The 20,980-nt window shown below is 45.9% G+C and overlaps 1 protein-coding gene and 1 long non-coding RNA gene across 5 annotated transcripts in view; one reads left to right on the plus strand and one right to left on the minus strand.

Moving 5' to 3' along the window:
* Positions 1-651: 651 nt before the first annotated feature.
* Positions 652-17,346, minus strand: LOC105606356 (uncharacterized). The gene is made up of 3 exons (XR_003585530.3): positions 17,295-17,346; positions 15,600-15,699; positions 652-3,127 (listed from the first exon to the last, which is right to left on the minus strand). It is a non-coding gene; the product is annotated as an uncharacterized LOC105606356 (long non-coding RNA).
* Positions 17,347-17,577: 231 nt separating this feature from the next.
* RILPL1 (Rab interacting lysosomal protein like 1) overlaps positions 17,578-20,980 on the plus strand; it is a 41,613-nt gene continuing 38,210 nt past the window's right edge. For all 4 annotated transcript variants that reach the window (XM_060401101.1, XM_012097700.5, XM_012097699.5 and 1 more), the window contains exon 1: positions 17,578-18,392. In XM_060401101.1, coding sequence (XP_060257084.1) covers positions 18,084-18,392 — 309 coding nt within the window. In that variant the 5' untranslated portion in view covers positions 17,578-18,083. The remainder of the gene's footprint in view (positions 18,393-20,980) is intronic.

The raw sequence follows: 20,980 nt of genomic DNA on the forward strand, positions 1-20,980 counted from the left end.
ATCTGCAGTGTTCTAATAATGGTCCCCTGATTCCGCACCTTGCAAACTGGCAAGGGCCCTGCTTCTCTTGGCAGGTCAGTTCTGCAGTGTCATCCTGGCAGCCATCACTGGAAGGAGGCTCAGCCTAGAGCCTGCTCTTCCAGCTTCACCAATCCATTTGGAAGCCCTATAGTGGGCTTCCCTGGTGTCTTAGTGGTAAAGCATCTGCCTACCAATGCAGGAGACGCTGGTTCAGTCCCTGGGTCAGGAAGATCCCCTGGAGAAGAAAATGGCTTACCCACTCCAGTATTCTTGCCTGGGAAACCCCACGGACAGAGAAGCCTGGCGGGTTGCAGTCCAAGGGGTCACAAAAGAGTCAGACACGAAGACTTAGCGACTAAATAACAACAACAACAACAATTTCCCTATAGTAAGTCTCTTTTTGCTTATAATACCATCAGAGGTTTCCTATTAAACTGAATTAAACTGGTGAATATCATCTTTTTGACTTCCCAAGCAACCCAGCTCTGTAGAAAAGTGACAAGAACAATTCTATTTTTATCTAGACATTAAATACTAATTTTCATTTTCAAACTGATTCAATAACATTCTAACCCCACTTGTCAGGGATTTAAAATGTGAATATTTATCATATCACTGAACCACAATGAATTGTATATTATGGGAGTTTTATTATATAAGTCAAGGGACTCACTTTAGGGATCAGGCAGTTTATTTGAGACATGGCACCAGCTTAAGGCAATAAGGAGTAGGAAGGACTGTGGCAAACTGGAGCATAGATTCTGTATCTGAATACATTCAAGGGACTTCCCTGGTGGTCCAGTGGCTAAGACTCCATGCTCTCTATGTGCAGGGCACAGGTTCGATTCCCGGTCAGAGAATTAGATCCCACATGACGCAACTGAGAATCCTACATGACACAACTAAGACTCAGTGTAGCAAATAAAATAAATACATTCAACTCCAATTTTTGAAAACATGGTGGTGGGCCAAGCCAAAGACGACACCAGAAGTCATCTATAAATTTTTATATTATAAAAGTAACAGTGCTATCTAAAAATTGGAAAAGAGACAAAAGTAACTCTAATCACAATACTATATAATCTGGTATATTTTTATAAACTTGGTATATTTTCTTCTTTGCCCAGGTTTTTATTTTTAGCATCCTTGTCATAACTACTCAAGCTTCCCAAGTGGCCCTAGCCATGAAGAACCCGTCTGCCAATGAACCCGCCTGCCAATGCAGGAGATGTAAGAGATAAAAGTTTGATCCCTGGGTCAGGAAGATCTCCTGGAGGAGGGCATGGCAACACACACCAGTATTCTTGCTTAGAGAGTCCCATGGACAGAGGAGCCTTGCGGGCTACAGTCCATGAGGTCGCAAAGAGTCAGACAAAACTGAAGCAACTCAGCACCCATGCACGCATGCATAATTGGTCATCAGGTATCTTTCAACAATATTTCAGGATTTGAAAACAAATTAATTCAAAGAACTACAAGTTCTCAGGACTTGTCACCCACAGAGTTGTTCAACCATTACCACTGTCTAGTTTCAAAACACTTCATCACCCCTAAAAGAAATCCTGACCCGTTAGCAGTCATATCCCATTCCCCATCCCCCTGACCACGTTTTGTTTAGCCATTCACCCACTGATGGACTTTGGGTTGTTTCTACTTTGGGGTTATTATTAGGAATGTTGCTATGAACATTTCCGTACATATTCTTGATGGATATAGATTTTTCAGTTCTCTTGGGTATATACCTAGAGAGGACAAGATCAATGATTTTTTCTGGGAATCAGAAGCTTGTTGTGGCAGAAACCAGGAAACTAGGGTAGACACTGACGAGGCATTTGCATCAGTTGCATAGTCAGTTCTCGGATGCTGACAGGTTTTAAAGGGAATAACAAAGGCTGCTTCCCCAGAAAGGCTAGATCAGCTTTCTGCTGTTTGGGTATTAACATTCCCCTTCCCTTCTGGTCCCACGGAAGTTCTCTCTCAAAAAGTAGAGAAGAGTAAAGGAGATGAGAGAATTTTCTTTCATTTTTCTTTTCTTATTTTCATTTTCAGTTTTTAAATGTTACTTTATGAAGAACAATATTGATGTAAAAATGAAAATTCAAGACAAGTTTAACCATAATGTCACCAGCTAATCAAATAAGCCGTCCTGGGAGATGCCGTGCTAGGACCTTCATCGCACACCCATCCTGGCCCTCTCTGCTCACCTTTGTGTCGCAAGGAAATCTGTTTCCCAGGCTCCCTTTCACTCTGCTTCCTGGTAGCTTCAGCCAGTCGCAGGCACTGGCGCAAGATTGGAGGGCTGAGGAAGGAAGAAGCCAGAGCATTTGTCTCCCTTGCTGCTTTGGGAAGCATCTCTGCCAGTGACTGCACGTTCGAGGCTGCAGATCCTCTGAAAGCCCAGTTTCTACTGGATGGTCCTGGCTCCTGGGCTCTGATAGTCCTACTTCCTCCCTTCCTTTCTCTAGTCCTAAATGGATTAATATCTTTCTGCTGTTGATAATCTATGCCTTTGTCTCACAATCTTCTTTGGCTCCTCAGCTCTATCATTGCCTATTGCGATGGTTTCAAAATATATCCAGGAGTTCTGTGATCTTCCTACCTTTAAAAGGTGGAATCTAGGGAATTCTCCGGTGGTCCGGTGGTTGGGGCTCCATGCTCCAACTGCAGGGGAAGCATGGGTTTGATTCCCATATTCTACAGGAGCCAAAAAAAAAAATTTTTTTTTGGAGCCTAATTGCCCTCTCCTGGAATGAGAGGCAGAACTTAGTGACTGACCTCTAAAAGAATGTGGCAGAGATGACTGTCTATGACTTCTGAAGCTAGGTCATAAAAGGAATTGTTGTTTCAGTGTTCTCTTGACACTTCTCTGAGGGAAGCCAGATACCATGTCATAAGGACACTCAAGCAGCTCTGGAAGACAGTCCCACAGGGAGAGAAACTCAGGCCTCTTATTGACAGCTACATGAGGGCACCATCTTGGAAGTGGCTCCTCCAGCCCCAGTCAAGCCTTCAGATAATGATGTAGCCCCTGCTGATATCTTGACTGCAGTCTCCTGAGAGATCCCGTATCAGGACTGCTCAGCTAAACTGCTCCAGAATTCCAGATCTGCAAAAAGGATGAAAGATAATGATTATTGTTGTTCTAAGCCGCTTAGTTTTGGGACAACCTTTTACACAGCAGTGGATAACTTAGGCACCTGAGCTTCCAGAAGGAAAGTACTACTTTTACCACAAGCAAATAATAGGGAAAGTCCAATTTACCCGAAAGTTCACTGATGGATAAATGAATAAAGAAAACGTGGTCTATCACTATGACAGACTACTATTCAGCCATTAAAAGGAATAGAGTACTGATTCAAGCTACAAGGTGGACCTTGGAGACATTAAACTAAATCAAAGAAGTCAGTCCCTAAAGGGTTATGCACTGTATGATTCTACTTAAATAAAATGTCCTAAACAGGCAAGTCCATAAAAACAGAGTAATTAGTGCTTTCCTCAGGCTATAGTTGAAGTAGGGAGGAAACGGGGAGTGACTGCTAATGGGGCTTGGTTTTTTGTTTTTGTTTTTTTGAGTATAGTTGATTTGCCTTGTGTAGTTTCTTCTGAACGGCAAAGTGAACCAGTTATACATATAACCTCTCTTTTTTAGATTCTTTCTCATGTAAGTCATTGCAGAGGACTGAGTAGAGTTCCCTGTGCTTTATACTAGGTCCTTATTACTTGCCTTTTTTTTTTCTTCTTTTGAAGCACCCCACAGCATGTGGGATCTTAGTTCCCCATCTAGAAATCGAACCTGTGCCCCCAGAATTGGAAGTGTGGAGTCTTAACCATTGGATTGCCGGGCAAATCCTCCTAATTATCTCTTTTATATATAGTAGTATGTATATGACCAGTCAATCGCAAAGGAAATCAACCCTGAATATTCATTACAAGGACAGATGCTGAAGTTGAAGCTCCAATACTTTGGCCACCCATGTAAAGAGCCAACTCATTGGAAAAGATCCTGATGCTGGGAAAGATTGAAGGCAAAAGAAGAAGAGGGCAGTAGAGGATGAGATGGTTAGATAGGATCATTGACTCAGTGGACATGAATCTGAGCAAACTCTGGGAGATAATGGAGGACAGAGGAGCCTGGCGTGCTGCAGTCCATGGGGTCACACAGAGTCAGACAGGACTTAGTGACTAAACAATGAGTGTGTATATACCAATCCCAATCTCTCAGTTTATCCCTCACCCACTCCTTTCTCACCTGGTATGGGCTTCTGATTGGAGCAATGAAAATATTCTGGGAATTCCCTGGAAGTCCAGTGATGAGGACTCAGTGCTTTCTCTGCCCGAGCCCAGATTTGATTTCTGGTTAGAGAACTTAAGATCCTGTAAGCCATGGGGTACAGCAAAAAAAAAAAAAAAAAGACTTGGGACCTGATAGTAGTGATGGGTGCACACACCTGTGAACATACTAACGTCACTGAACTGTACCCTTTAAATGTGTGGACTTTATGGCATATGAACTATATCTCAATAAACTATTTAAAACAAGCAAGCGGGACTTCCCTGGTGGTCCAGTGGCTAATAGTCTGTGCTCCTAATGCAGGGGCCCAGATTCAATCCCTGGTCAGGGAACTAGATCCTACATGCCACAACTACAACTTCACATACCGCAACGAAGATTGACAATCTTGCATACTGTGACTAAGATCCAGCGCACCCAAATAAATAAAAATAAATATTTAAAGTATGTTTAAAACAAGGAACAGTTTTCAGCTGTCCAAGGTGTGGTCCAGAAACAGCCAGGTTCAGGTACAAAGGACAGTCAGGAGACGTGGTGCCTTTGAGGCTAGGTCAGGTTCCAAAGTTGGTCAGGGTCCAGTTTTGTTTTTCCCTAGATCCTACTTCTGGGGCTTCCCAGGTGGCGCTAGTGGTAAAGAATCTGCCTGCCAATGCAGGAGATACAAGAGAGGTGGGTTCAATGCCTGGGTCAAGAAGATCCCCTGGAGAAGGAAATGGCAACCCACTCCGGTATTCTTGCCTGGAAAATCTCATGGACAGAGGAGCCTGGCAGGCTACAGTCCATAGGGTCGCAAAAAGTTGGATATGACTGAGCAATTGAGCGACTGAGTGCAGCTATCTACTTCCATTTTGAATACCAAACAGCCCTCACGGCTTTGACAAAGAGGGAGCAGTGCTGGCCACCCACCTGCTGACCTGGCATCAGCTGGCCTTGCTGCTCTCCCACTGAGACAACAATTTCACAGAACAAGAGAATCAGCCGAGGCCACTCTGGGACGATGATGGAACAAGATAAAACATGAATATGGTCCAAGCCACAGAATGCCAGATCCAACCCTCTCCTGGTAAATATGAGTGACAGCTGCTTCTGCACCAGTTATATAGATGAGATTTATTAAGAGCCTCGATCCTACAATCATCCCTGCTTTCTGCTAGCACCCACTCTAGAGCAAATTCCCAGATCCTTATACTCTCCCCAGAACCACCCAACCAAAGCCCCAATTCACAACCCACCCCCCTGGACCCAGCCCCCAGAACACCAACAGCCTGAGGCTGTCTGGCTGCAGTGGGTGAGCTGCGGCCTTACTGCGTCATTTATACGCAGGAACGGAGGTTCTGGGCAGACAAGGATATAACATATTCTGGCCACTCACTTCCCGTAAAAATGAAAGAACCAAAAATCAACTTACGCAGCAAGGTTGTTTAAAATAGCCTAAAGCAGGAAATGGCATGAATGTCTATCAAGGGAAGAAATAATGTGGTAAATTACAGTACATTCATAAAACAGAGAACTATACAATCATTTGAAAGAATGAGGCAGGGATTATCTATTAAAAAAGAAAAAAGAACAAGATATATGTATATATGCTGGAGCTGGAAAGATGATTACAGGGTTACATGAAGTGAAAAAAGCAAATTGTATATTAATATGTTTGTCATGCTTCCATAAAAAATAAATATGTGTTTTATATATACATATGTATGCATGTTCTCAGGAGAAAAATCAGAAAGAACATGAGTCAAACTGTCAACAGTAGTTACTTGGGAGTGGAAATGGGATAAGAAGAATCCTACTAAATACATAATTTTGTAAATGGTCGGATTGTGGAAAACCCAGGTCCGTTCATCCCACCAGTACCCTCCCCACCCTCGCCTGGATACTTGGTTTTGCGGCATGAACAGCATCAGTGGCGGAGCCCTGTGCAGCGCCAAGGTCACCTCAGCGCCCATTGGATTAAGCAACCAGCTGAGCATTCTTGCAAAGCTGGACCAACTTTGGCAATAGTCCACCTTAAATTTGGTCTCCCTCCATTTCAGCCTCACTTTACTTCTTCCCTGACTCTTGCTTCCCTGGTATTATACCCTCCAACCAAGCATTAACTCAAATTCTTTTTAAGGAGCCCATACAAAGACAATGGGTGGTTTTTTGGTTTTTTGGGTTTTTTTACATTTTTACATTTTAAATAGCTTTCTTTCAATGTTTTCTTTAAGAGCCCAACCACTTGGGACTTCCTTGGCCATCCAGTGGTTGAGACTTTGTCTTCCAATGCAGGGGGTGTGGCTTTCATCCCTAGTGGGGGAGCTAAGAACCCACATGCCAAAAAAAACAAGAACAAAAACATAAAAACAGAAGCAATGTTGTAACAAACATAATAAAGACTTAAAAAATGGTTCACATCCAAAAAATCTTAAAAAAGTGGATGAGGACCCTCAAAGCAGAGAAGTGCTACCAAATGAATGTAACTGTAATAGAAAATCTACACAGAGCCAGTATTTATAAGTAACCTCTCTTCAGGTGAAACAGATACTGAAATTCAGAGAGCGTGCCCAATGCACTTCAAATGATCGTGTTGCTAAGATTTGATCTTCCTGTTTTCCAAGATGGGTTTGGGGACACTTATCTTCCCTATAATGTTTTTGACTTAGTGAGGGTGACTATTAAGTAGAATAGACTGAGTCTCCTGTGACATTTCTGGAAGGGACTTCCCTGATGGTCTAGTGGCTAACACTGCTCTTCCAATGCAGGAGGCCTGGGTTCAATCTGCACCAGTTACAACCTCAGCTGATTGAACTAGATCCCACATGATGCAACTAAAAAAAAAAAAAAATGATCCTGCATGCTGAAAGGAAGATCAAAGATCCTGCAACTAAGACCTGGTGCAGCCAAATAAGTAAAATAAATATTTTTTAAAATATTAATAAAAAAAGATGCAATGATGACATCAGAACTCTTCTCAGGTCTATCAAATTAAAGAAGGATGAGGAGGAAAAGGAGAAGGGAGAGGAGGAGGAGGACAGGGTGAGAAAGAGGAATGAGAATCCAGATTAGCATCTTTGGGAAGTCAAGGCTGCCATGGGTAGAAGAGTGGATTTGAGGCTATTTCAGGATGTCAGCCCTTGGAACTGAGCCCAAGAGACAGGGCAAGTAAAGCAGAAGACTAATCGGACTCCTGAAAAATAAGTTTTTGTAAAATGGTCTGTTTTAGTCAGCGTGAGCTGCTATAACAAAAAGACCCATAGACACTCACAGATCAGCTAATGCTATGGTGACGGTCATATGGCAACACATAAAGGTATCAGATCAACACACTGTATATCTTAATCTTACTTTAAGTTCTGCTTGATTGACTATGCCAAAGTCTTTGACTGTGTAGGTCACAACAAACTGTGGAAAATTCTCAAGAGGTGGGAATACCAAACCACCTGACCTGCCTCCTGAGAAATCTGTATGCAGGTCAAGAAGCAACAGAATATTGTCCAGAATATTCTGGACACAGAATAACAAACTGGTTCCAAATTGGGAAAGGAGTATGTCAAAGCTGTATATTGTCACCCTGCTTATTTAACTTATATGCAGAGTACATCATGCAAATGCCAGGCTGGGTGAAGCACAAGCTGGAATCAAGATTGCTGGCCAAAATATCAATAACTTCAGATAACGCAGATCATACCACCCTTATGGCAGAAAGTGAAGAGGAACTAAAAAGCCTCTTGATGAAAGTGAAAGAGGAGAGTGAAAAATTTGGCTTAAAACTCAACATTCAGAAAACAAAGATCATGGCATCTGGTCCCATCACTTCATGGCAAATAGATGGGGAAACAGTGGAAACAGTGACAGACTTTATTTTCTTGGGCTCCAAAATCACTGCAGATGGTGATTGCAGCCATGAAATTAAAAGATGCTTGCTCCTTGGAAGAAAAGCTATGACCAACCTAGACAGCACATTAAAAAGCAGAGACATTACTTTGCCAACAAAGGTCTGTGTAGTCAAAGCTATGGTTTTTCCAGTAGTCATGTATGGATGTGAGAGTTGGACCATAAAGAAAGCTGAGCGCTTTTCAACTGTGGTGTTGGAAAAGCCTCTTGAGAGTCCTTTGGACTGCAAGAAGATCAAACCAGTCAATTCTGATGGAAATCAGTCCTGAATATTCATTGGAAGGACTGATGCTAAAGCTGAAACTCCAATATTGGCCACCTGATGCAAAGAACTGACTCCTTGAAAAAGACCCTGATGCTGGGAAAGATTGAAGGCAGGAGGAGAAGGGGATGACAGACGATAAGATGGTTGGATGGCAAACTCAATGGACATGAGTTTGACCTTACAGCAAGCTCTGGGAGTTGGTGATGGACAAGGAAGCCTGGCATGCTGCAGTCCATGGGGTCGCAAAGAGTCAGACAGAACTGAGCAACTGAACTGATACCTTAAACTTACACAATGTTGTATGTTAAAGTGTTAGCCGCTCTGTCATGTCTGACTCTCTGTGACCCCATGAACTGTAGCCCACCAGGATCCTCTGTCCATGGGATTCTCCAGGCAGTACTGGAATGGGTCGCCATTTCCCTCTCCTGGGGATCTTTTCCGCCCGGGGATCAAACCCAGGTCTCCTGCATTGAAGGCAGATTCTTTACTCTCAAAGACACCAGGGAAGCCCGTTGTATGTTAACTACACCTCAATTTTTTAAACAGGAGGCCAGAAAATGTACCATAGACTGGGTGATTTATAAGTGACAGAAATTTATTTCTCCCAGTTTTGGAGGCTGAAAGTCCAAGATCAAGGCACTGTCAGCTTTGGTGTCTGGTGAGAACCCCCTTTCTGGTTCATAGACCTCTGTCTTTTCACATGGTGGGAGAGGGGAGGAATTTCTGTCATTTTAAAATTTTTTGTTCATTTATTTTTAAACTTCAGCCAAGGTTAGCAACATGCGGAATTTCTTGATCAGGGATCAAATTCACGACCCCTGAAGTGGAAGGGTGGCATCTCAACCGCTGGACCACTAGGGAAGCCCCCAGGCATTTCTTTCTTTTATAAGAGCACTAATCCAGTGCATGAGGTCTCCATCCTCATGACCTCCTCACCTCCCAGAGGCCCCTCCCCCTAACATCACCACATTGTGGGGTTAGGTTTCCAACGTATGAATTCGAGGGGCACAGACTTTCAGTCTTTTAGATAGTCTATGGCAACAGCGCAGGGAGCTATTCTCTGGTGCCCCAAAGTTCCCTCTCCAGTCCTAGTGTGGTTTCTCAGGGGCTGGTGGCCCGATTTCCAGGAAGCAATAACTTCTCCTTCCACATAATCACTGCTTCTCTCTGCCACGTGCCCAGGCAACTGGCTCCGGGAGCCTCTGGCTCAGTTCTTCCTCCTGCAGCTAACTGTGGGAACTCCCAGCACCCACTCACCCTTCTCCCCACTCCATATTTTCCATTCTTGTTGGTGGCATCAAGTCCCTCTTCTTTTACCCATGGCTGAAGCAAAACTCATCCCAGGAAAGCTAATATTTTGTCATTCACTCAAGCCCACAGTCTGTATTAATTTTTTTTTAATTTTTAATGAAAATGTTCTAATATTATAGGAGAGAAAATAGTATGATGGAGTTCCATATACCCATCACCTAGCTTCAACAATTATTAACAAAAAGGCGAGTGTTCATCTTCTCCACATTCCCAACCATCCCACCCTCCCAATGGGTTATTTTAAAGCAAAAAATCACAGACATTACATCATTTTATTCATGAATATATCAGCAAGCCCATAGTCTTTTTTTTTTTTTTTTAATCTTTTGGTCACATAGCATGAGAAATCTTAGTTCCCTGACCAGGGATAGAACCCACACCCTCTGCATTAGAAGCACAAAGTCTTAACCACTGGGCCACTGGGGAAATCCCAGCCCATAAACTTTGAATAGGTGTTCCGTGTTATTGGGAGGGAAGGTTGAGTACTGTGTGTAGAGTAGATGGAGAAAGAGACCCTCTAGTGGACTGACCTTTAATCACCTTTCCATTATTTCCCAGCAATTCCGCTCTGACTCAAATTTGCATGCCCTCCTCAACAAGACATATGTTGTTTCCCACTCAGCACCTGAACTCGCTAAATTTGGGCTGTCCATCCCTATGTGATTTTTGATGAAAGCAGAGTTTTATTCCTTCTATGGAAGTTTAAGAAGTTAAACTTAAGGAAAACAAAGGACCAAAAAATGTTAAACTTCCCTTCCCTTGATCATGGGCTATGACCCAAGCTCAGCCATTTGGATGCTCTCACCAAGGACGTGAGTTTGGACTAGATGAGCCATGCACACAGAAGGACTAAAGGAACAGAAGGGTGGCTGGTGCTCAGACAGTGAGTTGCTTAGGTGTGAGGTGAAGATGGACTATAAAAGTTCTGTCAGCCTTGGGAAGGACTTTGGGCTTATTATAACTTGGCATTGATACCTGGTGAGATACAATGTATGCATTTATCAAGATTATTGAATGCAGACTTCCCCTTGTAGTCCATTGGTTAAAACTCCATGCTTCCACTGCAGGGGACACAGATTTGATCCCTAGTCAGGAACATTCCACATGCCATGTAGTAGAGGGGAAAAAAAAAAAAAAAAGATTACTGACTGTTGAGTAGAATAAAACTCAGTTAGAAGCCTACTGTAACCTTCCAGGTAGAGAAATAATATTAAGTGGGGCTAGGGTGGTAGGAGGGAGATGAGGAAGTAGAAGAATTTCTGAGATGTGTTGCAGGTACAATTGATGGGACTTGGTTGCCCTAATTTCTAATTCCTCCAGTAGCTTCAAACACCATGGTAAGAGAACAGGGTTGATTCCAGGGTGTCACTGTTCTGAATGAAATGCTTCAGTGGTAACAGTAACAGCAAAGGTAATAGTAACAACAATAATATAAAGAGCAGTAGCTAACATTAATGTAGCTCTTACCACATGCCAGCCTCTGATCTAGACATTTCACATGTTTTAACTTTTTTTTTTTTTTTTGCCATGTGGAGTCTTAGTTTCCCAACCAGGGATCGAATTTGTGCCCATGACCACTCTCTAATCTCACATTTTAATTAACTGCCCCATAAAATCCTGTACCTATTAACAGTCACCCTCCATGCTCCTCTGCATGAAGCCCACGGTCACCACTAATCTGCTTTCTGGATCTGCAGATTTGCCTATTCTGAACATTTCATATAAAGGAATCATATACTATGTGACCTCATGTCTGACTTCTTTCACTTAGCATCATGTTTTTCAAAAATATGTATTTCTATCTGTTTATTGATTTGGCTGCGCTGGGTCTTAGTTGTGGCATGTGGGATCTCTGATCTTCACTGTGGCATTTAGGCTCTAGTTCCCTGACCAGGAATGGAACCCAGACCCCCTGCGTTGGGAGAGCCGAGTCTTAGCCACTGGACCATGAGGGAAGGCTCCAGCATCGCGTTTTTAAGGTTTATCTGTGTTGTAGCCTGTGTTGGTGCCTCATTTCTTTTTATGGCGGAATCTTGTTTCATTGTATGGATGGACGGCATTTTGTTTATTCATCTCACAGTGGACTTCTGGGTTGTTTCCACCTTCTGGGTTGTTTCCACCTTCTGGGTTGTTTTGCCTGTGGTTAAACAGTACTTTTCTTCAGATCACTTCATAGGAGCAGAACTCCTCATTTCTCTGAGATAAACCAGGCTCCAGAAAAGGGTAGGTAGGAAAAGAGAAAAGGCCCTTATCCACCCAGGAAGCTCACAACTATTGAGTGAGTACCTTTCGTGTGCCAGGTGGGGCAACCCTGCGACCACCAACCTGCTTTCTGAGCATTTGCCTATTCTGGACATTCTGAATAAATGGAATCATATGATATGGAGGGAATAAGAGAAGACCACAGGCCATGAGTGTGAAGCCCAGGGAACAAATGTGCTCTGTTTGAGTGTGAGTCAGCAGGCTGAGCCTGGATTGGATGGGGCAAGTTGGGGAGCACGGGGGAGGGTGGCTGAAGAGAAGACCAGAAATTGATTCTGGGTCCAAGTTCATATTTGATGCAGTAGGTCTGTTATATGACCTTTGGTGAGGCATTGAATCATTCTTTGTCTCAGTCTTTCATCTGTAAAATGGGAATAATCAATTTTTGTGGGGATTAAATGAGTTAAACAGACTTCCCTGGTGGTCCAGTGGTTAAGACTCTGCACTCCCAATGCAAGGGGTCTGGGTTCGATCCCTGGTCAGAGAACTAGATCCTAAATGCCACAACAAAGATCAAAGATCCCACATGTTGTAACCAAAACCAAGCACAGTCAAATAAATAAGCAAATAGAAATATTTTTGAAAAACATGATGCTAAGCGAAAGAAGTCAGACATGAGGTCACATAGTATATGATTCTTTTATATGAAATGTTCAGAATAGACACATCTATAGATTCAGAAAGCAGATTAGTGGTGACCAGGGGCTTTGGGCAGAAGGGAATGGAGGTTGACTATTAATAGGTATAGGATTTTATGGGGCAGTTAATGTAAATGTGAGATTACAAGGTGGTCATGGGTCTTCCCAGGTGGCACTAGTGATAAAGAACCCACCTGCCATTGCAGGAGACGTAAGAGACACTGGTTCAATCCCCGGGTCAGGAAGATCCCCTGGAGGAGGGCATGGCAACCCACTCCAGTATTCTTGCCTGGAGAATCCCAAGGACAGAGGAGCCTGGTGGGCTACAGGGTCACAAATAGTCAGACACGACTGAAGTCACTTAGCATACAAGCATAATGGTTGCACAACTTTGTGAATATACTAAAAACTACTGAATTGCACGCATTAAAAGGGTCGGTATCACTGCAGGTGATTTACATCTAAACAAAAAAGGATCTTTCCTAACAAAAGGAAATGCTAGAACATATTACCACCAAATAGACTGAATTCAAATCAGATCAATAGAACACATTACCACCAAATAAACTGAATTCAAATCAGATCAACCTCTCAATCCAACACCAGTCTAAAGAAAAGACAGGGAACGAACATATTAAAGGACTTTACAGAGGTAAAATTATCAGAATCTAGGCTGAAAATCTCTATAAGGCAAACAGTCCTGTTTCATCACCAAAATGATTTCAAGAGAAGGAGAAAAAAGAAGAGATGGAGGAGGATTTAAAGAGACTAAGGGACATATCAACCAGTTGCAATATGTGGGTATGATTTGGATCTTGAGTTAAACAAATTTAAAAAATAAACTCATGAAACAACATTTCAAACACTGGATGCTTGATATGAAGAAATTATTAATTTTTTCAAGTGTGATCATGATACTGTAGATTTATAATTTCATTATGTTTTAGAAATACATATTAAAATATTTGTAGGTGAGACAATACGGTGTCTGGAACTCTTTTTTGAAATTGAATTGTGTTAACAAATCTAGTTCCTGTGACACACTAATTTGTTAATTCCCCTCCTCTTTCTCAACCCTCTCTTGTTCTATCTGAAATTAGTTTATTTTTGGTTTTTCTTGTTTACCATCTGTTTCCCACAAGAGCAGTAATCCTGTCTCTCAGATATTGTCATAGCTCACAGGTTTAGCAGTGAATGTGGCAATTTATTTAGAGCTAAGTATTTATTGAACGAGTGAATGTCAATATTGGTCTTACCACATCAATTGCTCTAGTCCTGAGTTTCAGCTCCAGGTCCCCGCCTGTCAACCGGACATCTACACCCAACCCAGACATCTCCAGATTTCCTTTTTTTTTTTTCTTTGGCCATGCCACATGGCTTTTGGGATCTCTGTTCCCTGACCAGGGATCCAACCTGGACCCTTGCAGCGGAAGCATGGGGTCCTACTTTTGGACAGCAGGGAATTCCTGCCTCCAGGTTTCTTTCATCTTCATCCAGTTTTTCTATAGAACTTTGTGTGGCTGGCTCATATGCTTGTTTGTTTAATAATCACAATTACCCTTTGTGACCCCATATTAAAGAGTGGGAAACTGAGGCCCCAAGGAGTCATGTGACTTGCCCAAGGCCACAGACCCTGTCAGTGACTGCACCAAGCTTAGAATGTAGAGTGATCTGGAAGCTTAACAATCAGAGCTTAACTGCCTCTCCTTCCTTTTCTTAAGATTGTAAACATTCTCTGAAGAACTCAGGCTCATCATCTGGGTAGGGGGGAGGTCACCTTGGACTCCTGCCTCCTCTTTCCCTTCCTAAAGTTATTTCCATCTCCTCCACTCTCCCATCCCTTTCCTGTCCCGGTCCTGAGGCTCAAGCTGCTGGCTGACACTGTGGCTCCTCTAGCCTTGTCCCCTCCCAGCAGATTCTCAGTACATCTTTGCTGCCCGCTTTGAGGAAGGCAAAGTTTCCCCAGTCTGAGCATCCATTACTTATCCCTTAGTTCACCGTGGGGGCACACCAGGTTCAGCTCCATCCCTTCTAGCTGTGGGACCCTAAACAAGTTACCTAACCTCCTGCGGCAAGTTGAACGGTGCCACCCCTCCTGACACCTGTCCCTCCAAAAAACAAGCTATGTTTCTATCCTAATCTCCAGAACCTGTAAATGTGACCTTATTTTTAAAAGTGTCTGTAGAGATGTGATTAAGGATCTCAAGATGAGATCATTCTGGGTTGTGTGGGTAGGTCCTATATCTAAGACAAGTGTTCCTTTTTTTTCTTTTTTTTTTTTTCTTTTTTGCAGCTCTGAGCAGCATGTGGGTGGGATCTTAGTTCCCCACTAGGGATCAAACCCTTGCCCTCTGCAGTAGAAGCGCTGAGTCTTAACCAGTGGACCACCGGAGAAGTCCTATAAGTGTTCTTGTAAGAGACACAGAGAAAACAGACCTACAGAGAAGGCCATGTGAAGACAAAGGCAGAGACTGGAGTGATGCTGCCACGACCTATGGAAGCCAGCAGCTGGAAGAGGCAAGGATGGATCCTCCTCTAGAGCCATCAGCGGAAGCACACCTTGACTTTAAATTTCCAGCTTCCCAAACTGTCAGAGAATGTTTCTATTGTTTGAAGTCAAGTTTGTGGCAATTTGTTACAGTAGCTACAGGAAGTTAATGTCCCTCCCTATTCCTCACTGTCCTTGATTAAGGGTGGAGATAATCATAGATCAGAGCTTCCCAGGTGGTGCAGATGGTAAAGAATCTGCCGGCTAATGCAGGAGACTTGAGTTCAATCCCTGGGTTGGGAAGATCCCCTGGAGAAGGAAATGGCAACCCACTCCAGTGTTCTTGCCTGGGAAATCCCATGGACAGATGAGCCTGGCAGCTATAGTCAATGGACTCACAAAAAGTCGGACAAGACTTAGTGACTAAACAATAAATCATAGACCCACCTTATTGGGATGCTGTGCACAGATCTGACCCCGGCTTTAACACTTCCCAGCTTGTCTGACCTCGGGCAAGTGACTTGACTTCTCTGCATCTCAGTTTCCTCTGTTGTAGAGTACAATAATACTTCTTAGGAAGTAGTAAGGCAGCAGTTCTCAAACTTTTCCCTCTCAGGGACTCTTAAGAACTGTTGAAGACCTTAAAGAGACCTTGTTAAAATGTTACATCTATTGATATCTACTGTAACTAGAAATTTAAGCTGTTTTTTAAAAAAACACTGATTAATTTAAAACAGACACATGACATGTTAGCATGAATTTTTTCAATAAAAATTAACTATGCTCCAAAACAAACAAGTGCTGAGGACAGTGACATTGTTCCATATTTTTGCAAATCTCTTTAAAATCTAGCTCATTATCCGAGAGCTAGCCCCTAAGATCTGTATCTGCACATTCAGTCAATCATGATACGCTGATATTTATTACCTATAAGAAGAAGATGCAGCCTGTCATTGATATAGCTAGCAAAGGGACCTCAAAGAAACCCTTCAGGCATTGAGGAACCCTGATGGTCATGAAGCCACACTTTAAGAAGTAGTAAGTTAGGAAATATTTGTAAAGTACCTGGAATAATGCCTCACACATGGTAAACACTACTTTTAAACTAAATATAAAGCAAATGCTCAATACATTTTAAACTTTAAACATTTTTAGGGTTTCCTTGGTGGCTCAGTGGTAAAGAATCCGCCTGCCAATGCAGGATACACGGGTTCAATCCCTGATCCAGGAAGATTCGACATGCTGCGGAGCAATGAAGCCTGTGTGCCACAACTGCTGAGCCTATGCTCTAGTGCCAGGAGGCTGCAACCCCTGAGCCCATGTACCACAACTCCTGAAGCCTGGGCACCCAGGAGCCTGTGCTTCACAAGAGAAGCACTGCAAAGGGAAGCCTGTGCACTGCAACTAGAGAAAAGCCCAGGGAGCAATAAGGACCCGGCACGGTCAAAAATAAATACATAAAAATTATATATATATATTTACATAAACTTTAAGCATTTCTAGTTTTAAATAATGTGTGTCAAGTTGGGGTGCACTTTATAGCTACAATGGCGTTCAGGGTTTTTTCTGACTTCAAGGAGCTCTGAAGAGGGAAGTAAGTGTAACCTTGGTCAAAACTCACTGTGTTAAGAGCAGCTTTATGGGAGTACGAGGTGGGATGGGGTGTGAAGGATGGGGTTGTGGCTTCGGGGAAGGCTCACCTGGGCGGGGAAGGGTGGTCTGATGGACCAACAGATTTAGCCAGGTCAAAAGGATAGGGGTCTTGTGACAAGAAAGCTGAAATTCAAACCCTGTTCTCACCGCCTCTGTGAAGTGGTGTTGGTGTCACAAAGAGCCGCTAACGGATGTGGCTGGCCGGCAAGCCGGACAGCCCGGAGGCTTAGGGACCAGAGGACCCCTCGATCTTTCTGTCCCTCTCCTGAAGCTCAGGGCCCGGCGCCACCAGGTCCGCCCGCAGACCTGGCTGGCGGGGAGGGTAGGCGAGCCGCGGGGTCTTCGACTCTTTCCCGGGATGGGCCGCATCCCGGAGTCCACCTCCTGAGCCCTCCATTTCTCTGCAACGCAGAGTGGCCCCCCGGCGCTGTGAGTGGTCCCAGAGATCTGCGACCCGCAGCCCCACCGCCTCCGCACCCCACCACCCACCTCGCTTCTCCTCTGGGCTAGTCTCGACCCCTGCGCGGCGGGACTGGGAGAGGAGGAGCTAGGACCTCGCCGGAGGCGGGGGTGGCGCCTCGGGACGCGCTGGGGGCGCCGGCTGGAGGCGGGGAAGGTCCCGCGGGTGGAGCGGCGGGAGCGGGGCGGGGGTCTGCAGAGTCGGAGGGCGGGGGTGCGGTGCCCGCCGGGACCCCAGGGCGCCCTCGGGCGGCGGCAGCCGGGCGCGCCCCTCTCCAGGCCGGGATCGGGGCGGGGCGCGCGGCATCCCCGCGGGGGGAGCCGGTCAGCCGGCGTCGCCGCCGCGAAAGTTTCCCGGAGGAGCCGCGGCCGCCCTTCCTTCTCAGGCCCAGGGCGTGGGAGCGAGCCCTCGGGCGAGGACTGCTTGCGAGAGGGCAGCCGAGCCCGCTCTCCAGCCAGACCCCGCGCCTCCATTGCGCCCAACTCGGATTCCCAACTTGGGAGGCGCCGCGGGCCTGCGCACGCGCGCGCCTTCCTCGCCGCCGCCGCCGCCGCCGCCTCCCCTCACTGGGGAGCAGGCTCCGGGCCGATCCGGGCGCCGAGACCCGCACCCTGAGCGCTAACCTCCGGCTCCCGGCCCGCCGCCTCCGCCCATGCCGACGCCCGCCGCCTGCCAGGTGCGCCCTCGCCCGAGGGCCAGCTGAGCGCGGGCCGGCGGCGGCGGCGAAAGGTGGGCCCGGCCCCGGCGCTGCCCTCGACAGCGGCAAGTTTGGGAGTTGCACTAGTTTGCGGGGTGGGGGAGAGGCTGGGCGGGGGGCCATGGAGGAGGACCGGGGGTCGGCGCTGGCGGCCGAGTCGGCGCTGGAGAAGAACGTGGCGGAGCTGACGGTCATGGACGTGTACGACATCGCGTCGCTCGTGGGCCACGAGTTCGAGCGGGTCATCGACCAGCACGGCTGCGAGGCCATCGCGCGCCTCATGCCCAAGGTCGTGCGTGTCCTGGAGATCCTGGAGGTGCTCGTCAGCCGCCACCACGTCGCTCCCGAACTGGACGAGCTGCGCCTCGAGCTGGACCGACTGCGGCTTGAGAGGATGGACCGCATCGAGAAGGAGCGCAAGCACCAGAAGGTGGGCGGTAGCCTCAGTCTGCCCATCCGGGCAGTGGGGCCGCTGGGACCTAGGGGGCCCTTCAGCCCTGGGCTTCTGTAGGTGCACACGAATGTGTATACAGGGAACAGATGAGAGAAGATCCCACTGGATGAGGGAAGGAGCGAGGCCCCTGGCCCTCGTACCCAGCCTGGGCACCTGGCATGTACCACCCACAGAGATTAAGGGTGGTTGGTTGGAGTCAGAACTGAGTTCCAACCCCACTTTTACCATTTAATAGCTGTGCGACCTTGAGTAAGTTATTTCACTTCTCTGTGCTTCATTTCCTCACATCAAATGGCGATAGGAATAGGACCGCCTTATAAGAATTAAATGGAATAGTATCTAAAGCGCTTAGATAATATTATTCTTTTCCAGAAATGAAATAAGCGCCCCTACCTTTCAGTGCTACCCAGAAGGTGTGACACGGGCTCCTTTCTTCATCGTACTCCAGACCTTTTCAGAGCCAAGGGGATGGGACCTCCAGCCACCGGGTTCATTGACCCTCAGTCTCTGAGCTCTTAATTGCCGATGACTCTCCAGAGTTCCTTCGAGTTTATTAACCTAGGTTGGTTTCCCCACCTTGACTTTACTCTGTGAGGTAGGGATAATTCCCTTCATTTTACAGATGAAGAAACTGAGGATCCACATGGAGGGATTTGTCCCAAGTTAGTGCTGAGACTCCCAGCCCCCATGGAGGTAATTCTAGTGTCTCTTCCCCACCCTCTTTGAATTGGAGGAAGATGATTTGGGGCACCTTTAAGGCTCAGCCGCTGCTTGTGACCAAGAATCCTTCTGGGCTCATGAATCAGGGACTCCTCGCAGTCCACATGAGGTGGCTGGGGAAAAGGAAGTGGGAGACCTGTGGTTTCCTGTCCCAACCTCAGCCCAGGGAAGCTCCTGGCAGACCCTTGAGACTGAGAATGAGAGGAAACGCTTCTCCTTGGAGGATCAGGGTGTCTGAGCAGACTCTGACTCGCTGTGTGTCCTCAGGAAAATACCCGTGGCCTCTCTGAAACTCTCCGGCCAGCCATCAACCTACTGTGTGCTTTGAGGTCTATATCTTTTCAAGGAAGAGAGCCTGGGCTGTGCTTGCAGTCTTAACCTTAAGGACAGGTCCCTGGGTGATTCAAAGCACTCAGGTTTTGGAGGTTTGATTGTGTTTGTCCTCAGAGGTCCTTGTGTCCTGAGGTCAGGTAGGAAATTCAAGCTCCCAAGCCTTAGACAGTGTTTCCAAGATCTCACAGGGAGCTTGAAAATGTCCCCTGCCCTGTAATTAAAGTCAAGATTCCCAGGGCCTTTGGAGTTAGATAGCCTGTTTTAAAGTGCTGTCACTCATGGGCTATGTGACCCTGGGCAAATCACCTCACCTCTCTGTGCCTCAGCTTCTGGGCTATACAAGAGGGAAATATTAATAATAGGGAATATTAATAATAGGCTATACAATAGGGAAATATAATATTGATAGTACCCATCTCATAGGGTTACGGTGCTCAGGACAAAACCTGGCCCATTTTGAGGGCTTCTCCAAGTGTTGACTTTTGTTTTTGGGTCAGGAGGGGATTTCACAGAGTTCTCTTAGGCTGATGTTGGGAATGTTTCCCCCACCCTAGGTACCCGGACTCTCCCAAAAGGTCGAGGAAGGAAGGCACCTTGAGATGCTCACATACAAACTGCTTCTTACTGACAAGGACTAAGAGCCAAGTCACACAAGTCCTGGCACCTGTGTCCCCATCCTTGGCATTTTAAGTTCTGCTGCAGCTGGGCTGGGAGACACCCTTGGGAGCCATCGGAGGCCACTAGGCCTGGAGTCAGGTGGAATTCCCAGCCAGCTGCACTTGTCACTTCTGGAGTGCTATTGGCCAGGAAGTAAACACCAGTGTGTTCAGAGCCAGGGCTTGTTTGTAAACACTGAGGGTGATTTTTTAGAATTCGGAGGACAAAATCCTTTTTTTTTGGCCCATCCCAGCTCCAGTCCCCTTTACTTCGTATTCTTGAGATCAAGAGAGACTCCTCTTATTCCCTCCTCCACCCCACCCCCACCCCCTCATAAGCCTCAAAGGATCTTCAAGGTGTTATTTCCACAAAAATCTTCTTAGCATGTCCTTGATCTTATCTGTCTGTCTGTTCATTCCTGCCTCCCACCTTTTCTGCCTCCCTCCTTCCCTCCCTTCTTTCCTTTCTTCCTTCTCTCCCACCTGGCTTCAGGGACTTCCCGGGTGATCCAGTGCTTAAGACTCCAAGCTCCCAATGCAGGGGACACCAGTTTGATTCCTGCTTGGGGAACTAAGATCCTGCATCCTGCATGGTGCAGTCAGAAAAAATAAAAACAAAGCAAATATGGCTCCAGTAAAGCCTGCACCCTCTCTTCTACTCCTCCTCCCAAAAGATCCCCAAAAGACTCAGTTCTGTTCATCGCTCAGACCTAGGCCACAGTCTTACCAGTTACTGCCTGGTTGCTCAGTCCACAGCCCCACTGACCGACCACAGCTTGCACAGCGCCTTCCCAGGTGACATGGGTGATGCAAAGGAAAGGAAGACCAGGTCCTCATCTCAGGCAGCGAGTGCAT

This window comes from Ovis aries, chromosome 17, assembly GCF_016772045.2.
Source record: "Ovis aries strain OAR_USU_Benz2616 breed Rambouillet chromosome 17, ARS-UI_Ramb_v3.0, whole genome shotgun sequence".
Classification (NCBI taxonomy): Eukaryota; Metazoa; Chordata; class Mammalia; order Artiodactyla; family Bovidae; genus Ovis; species Ovis aries.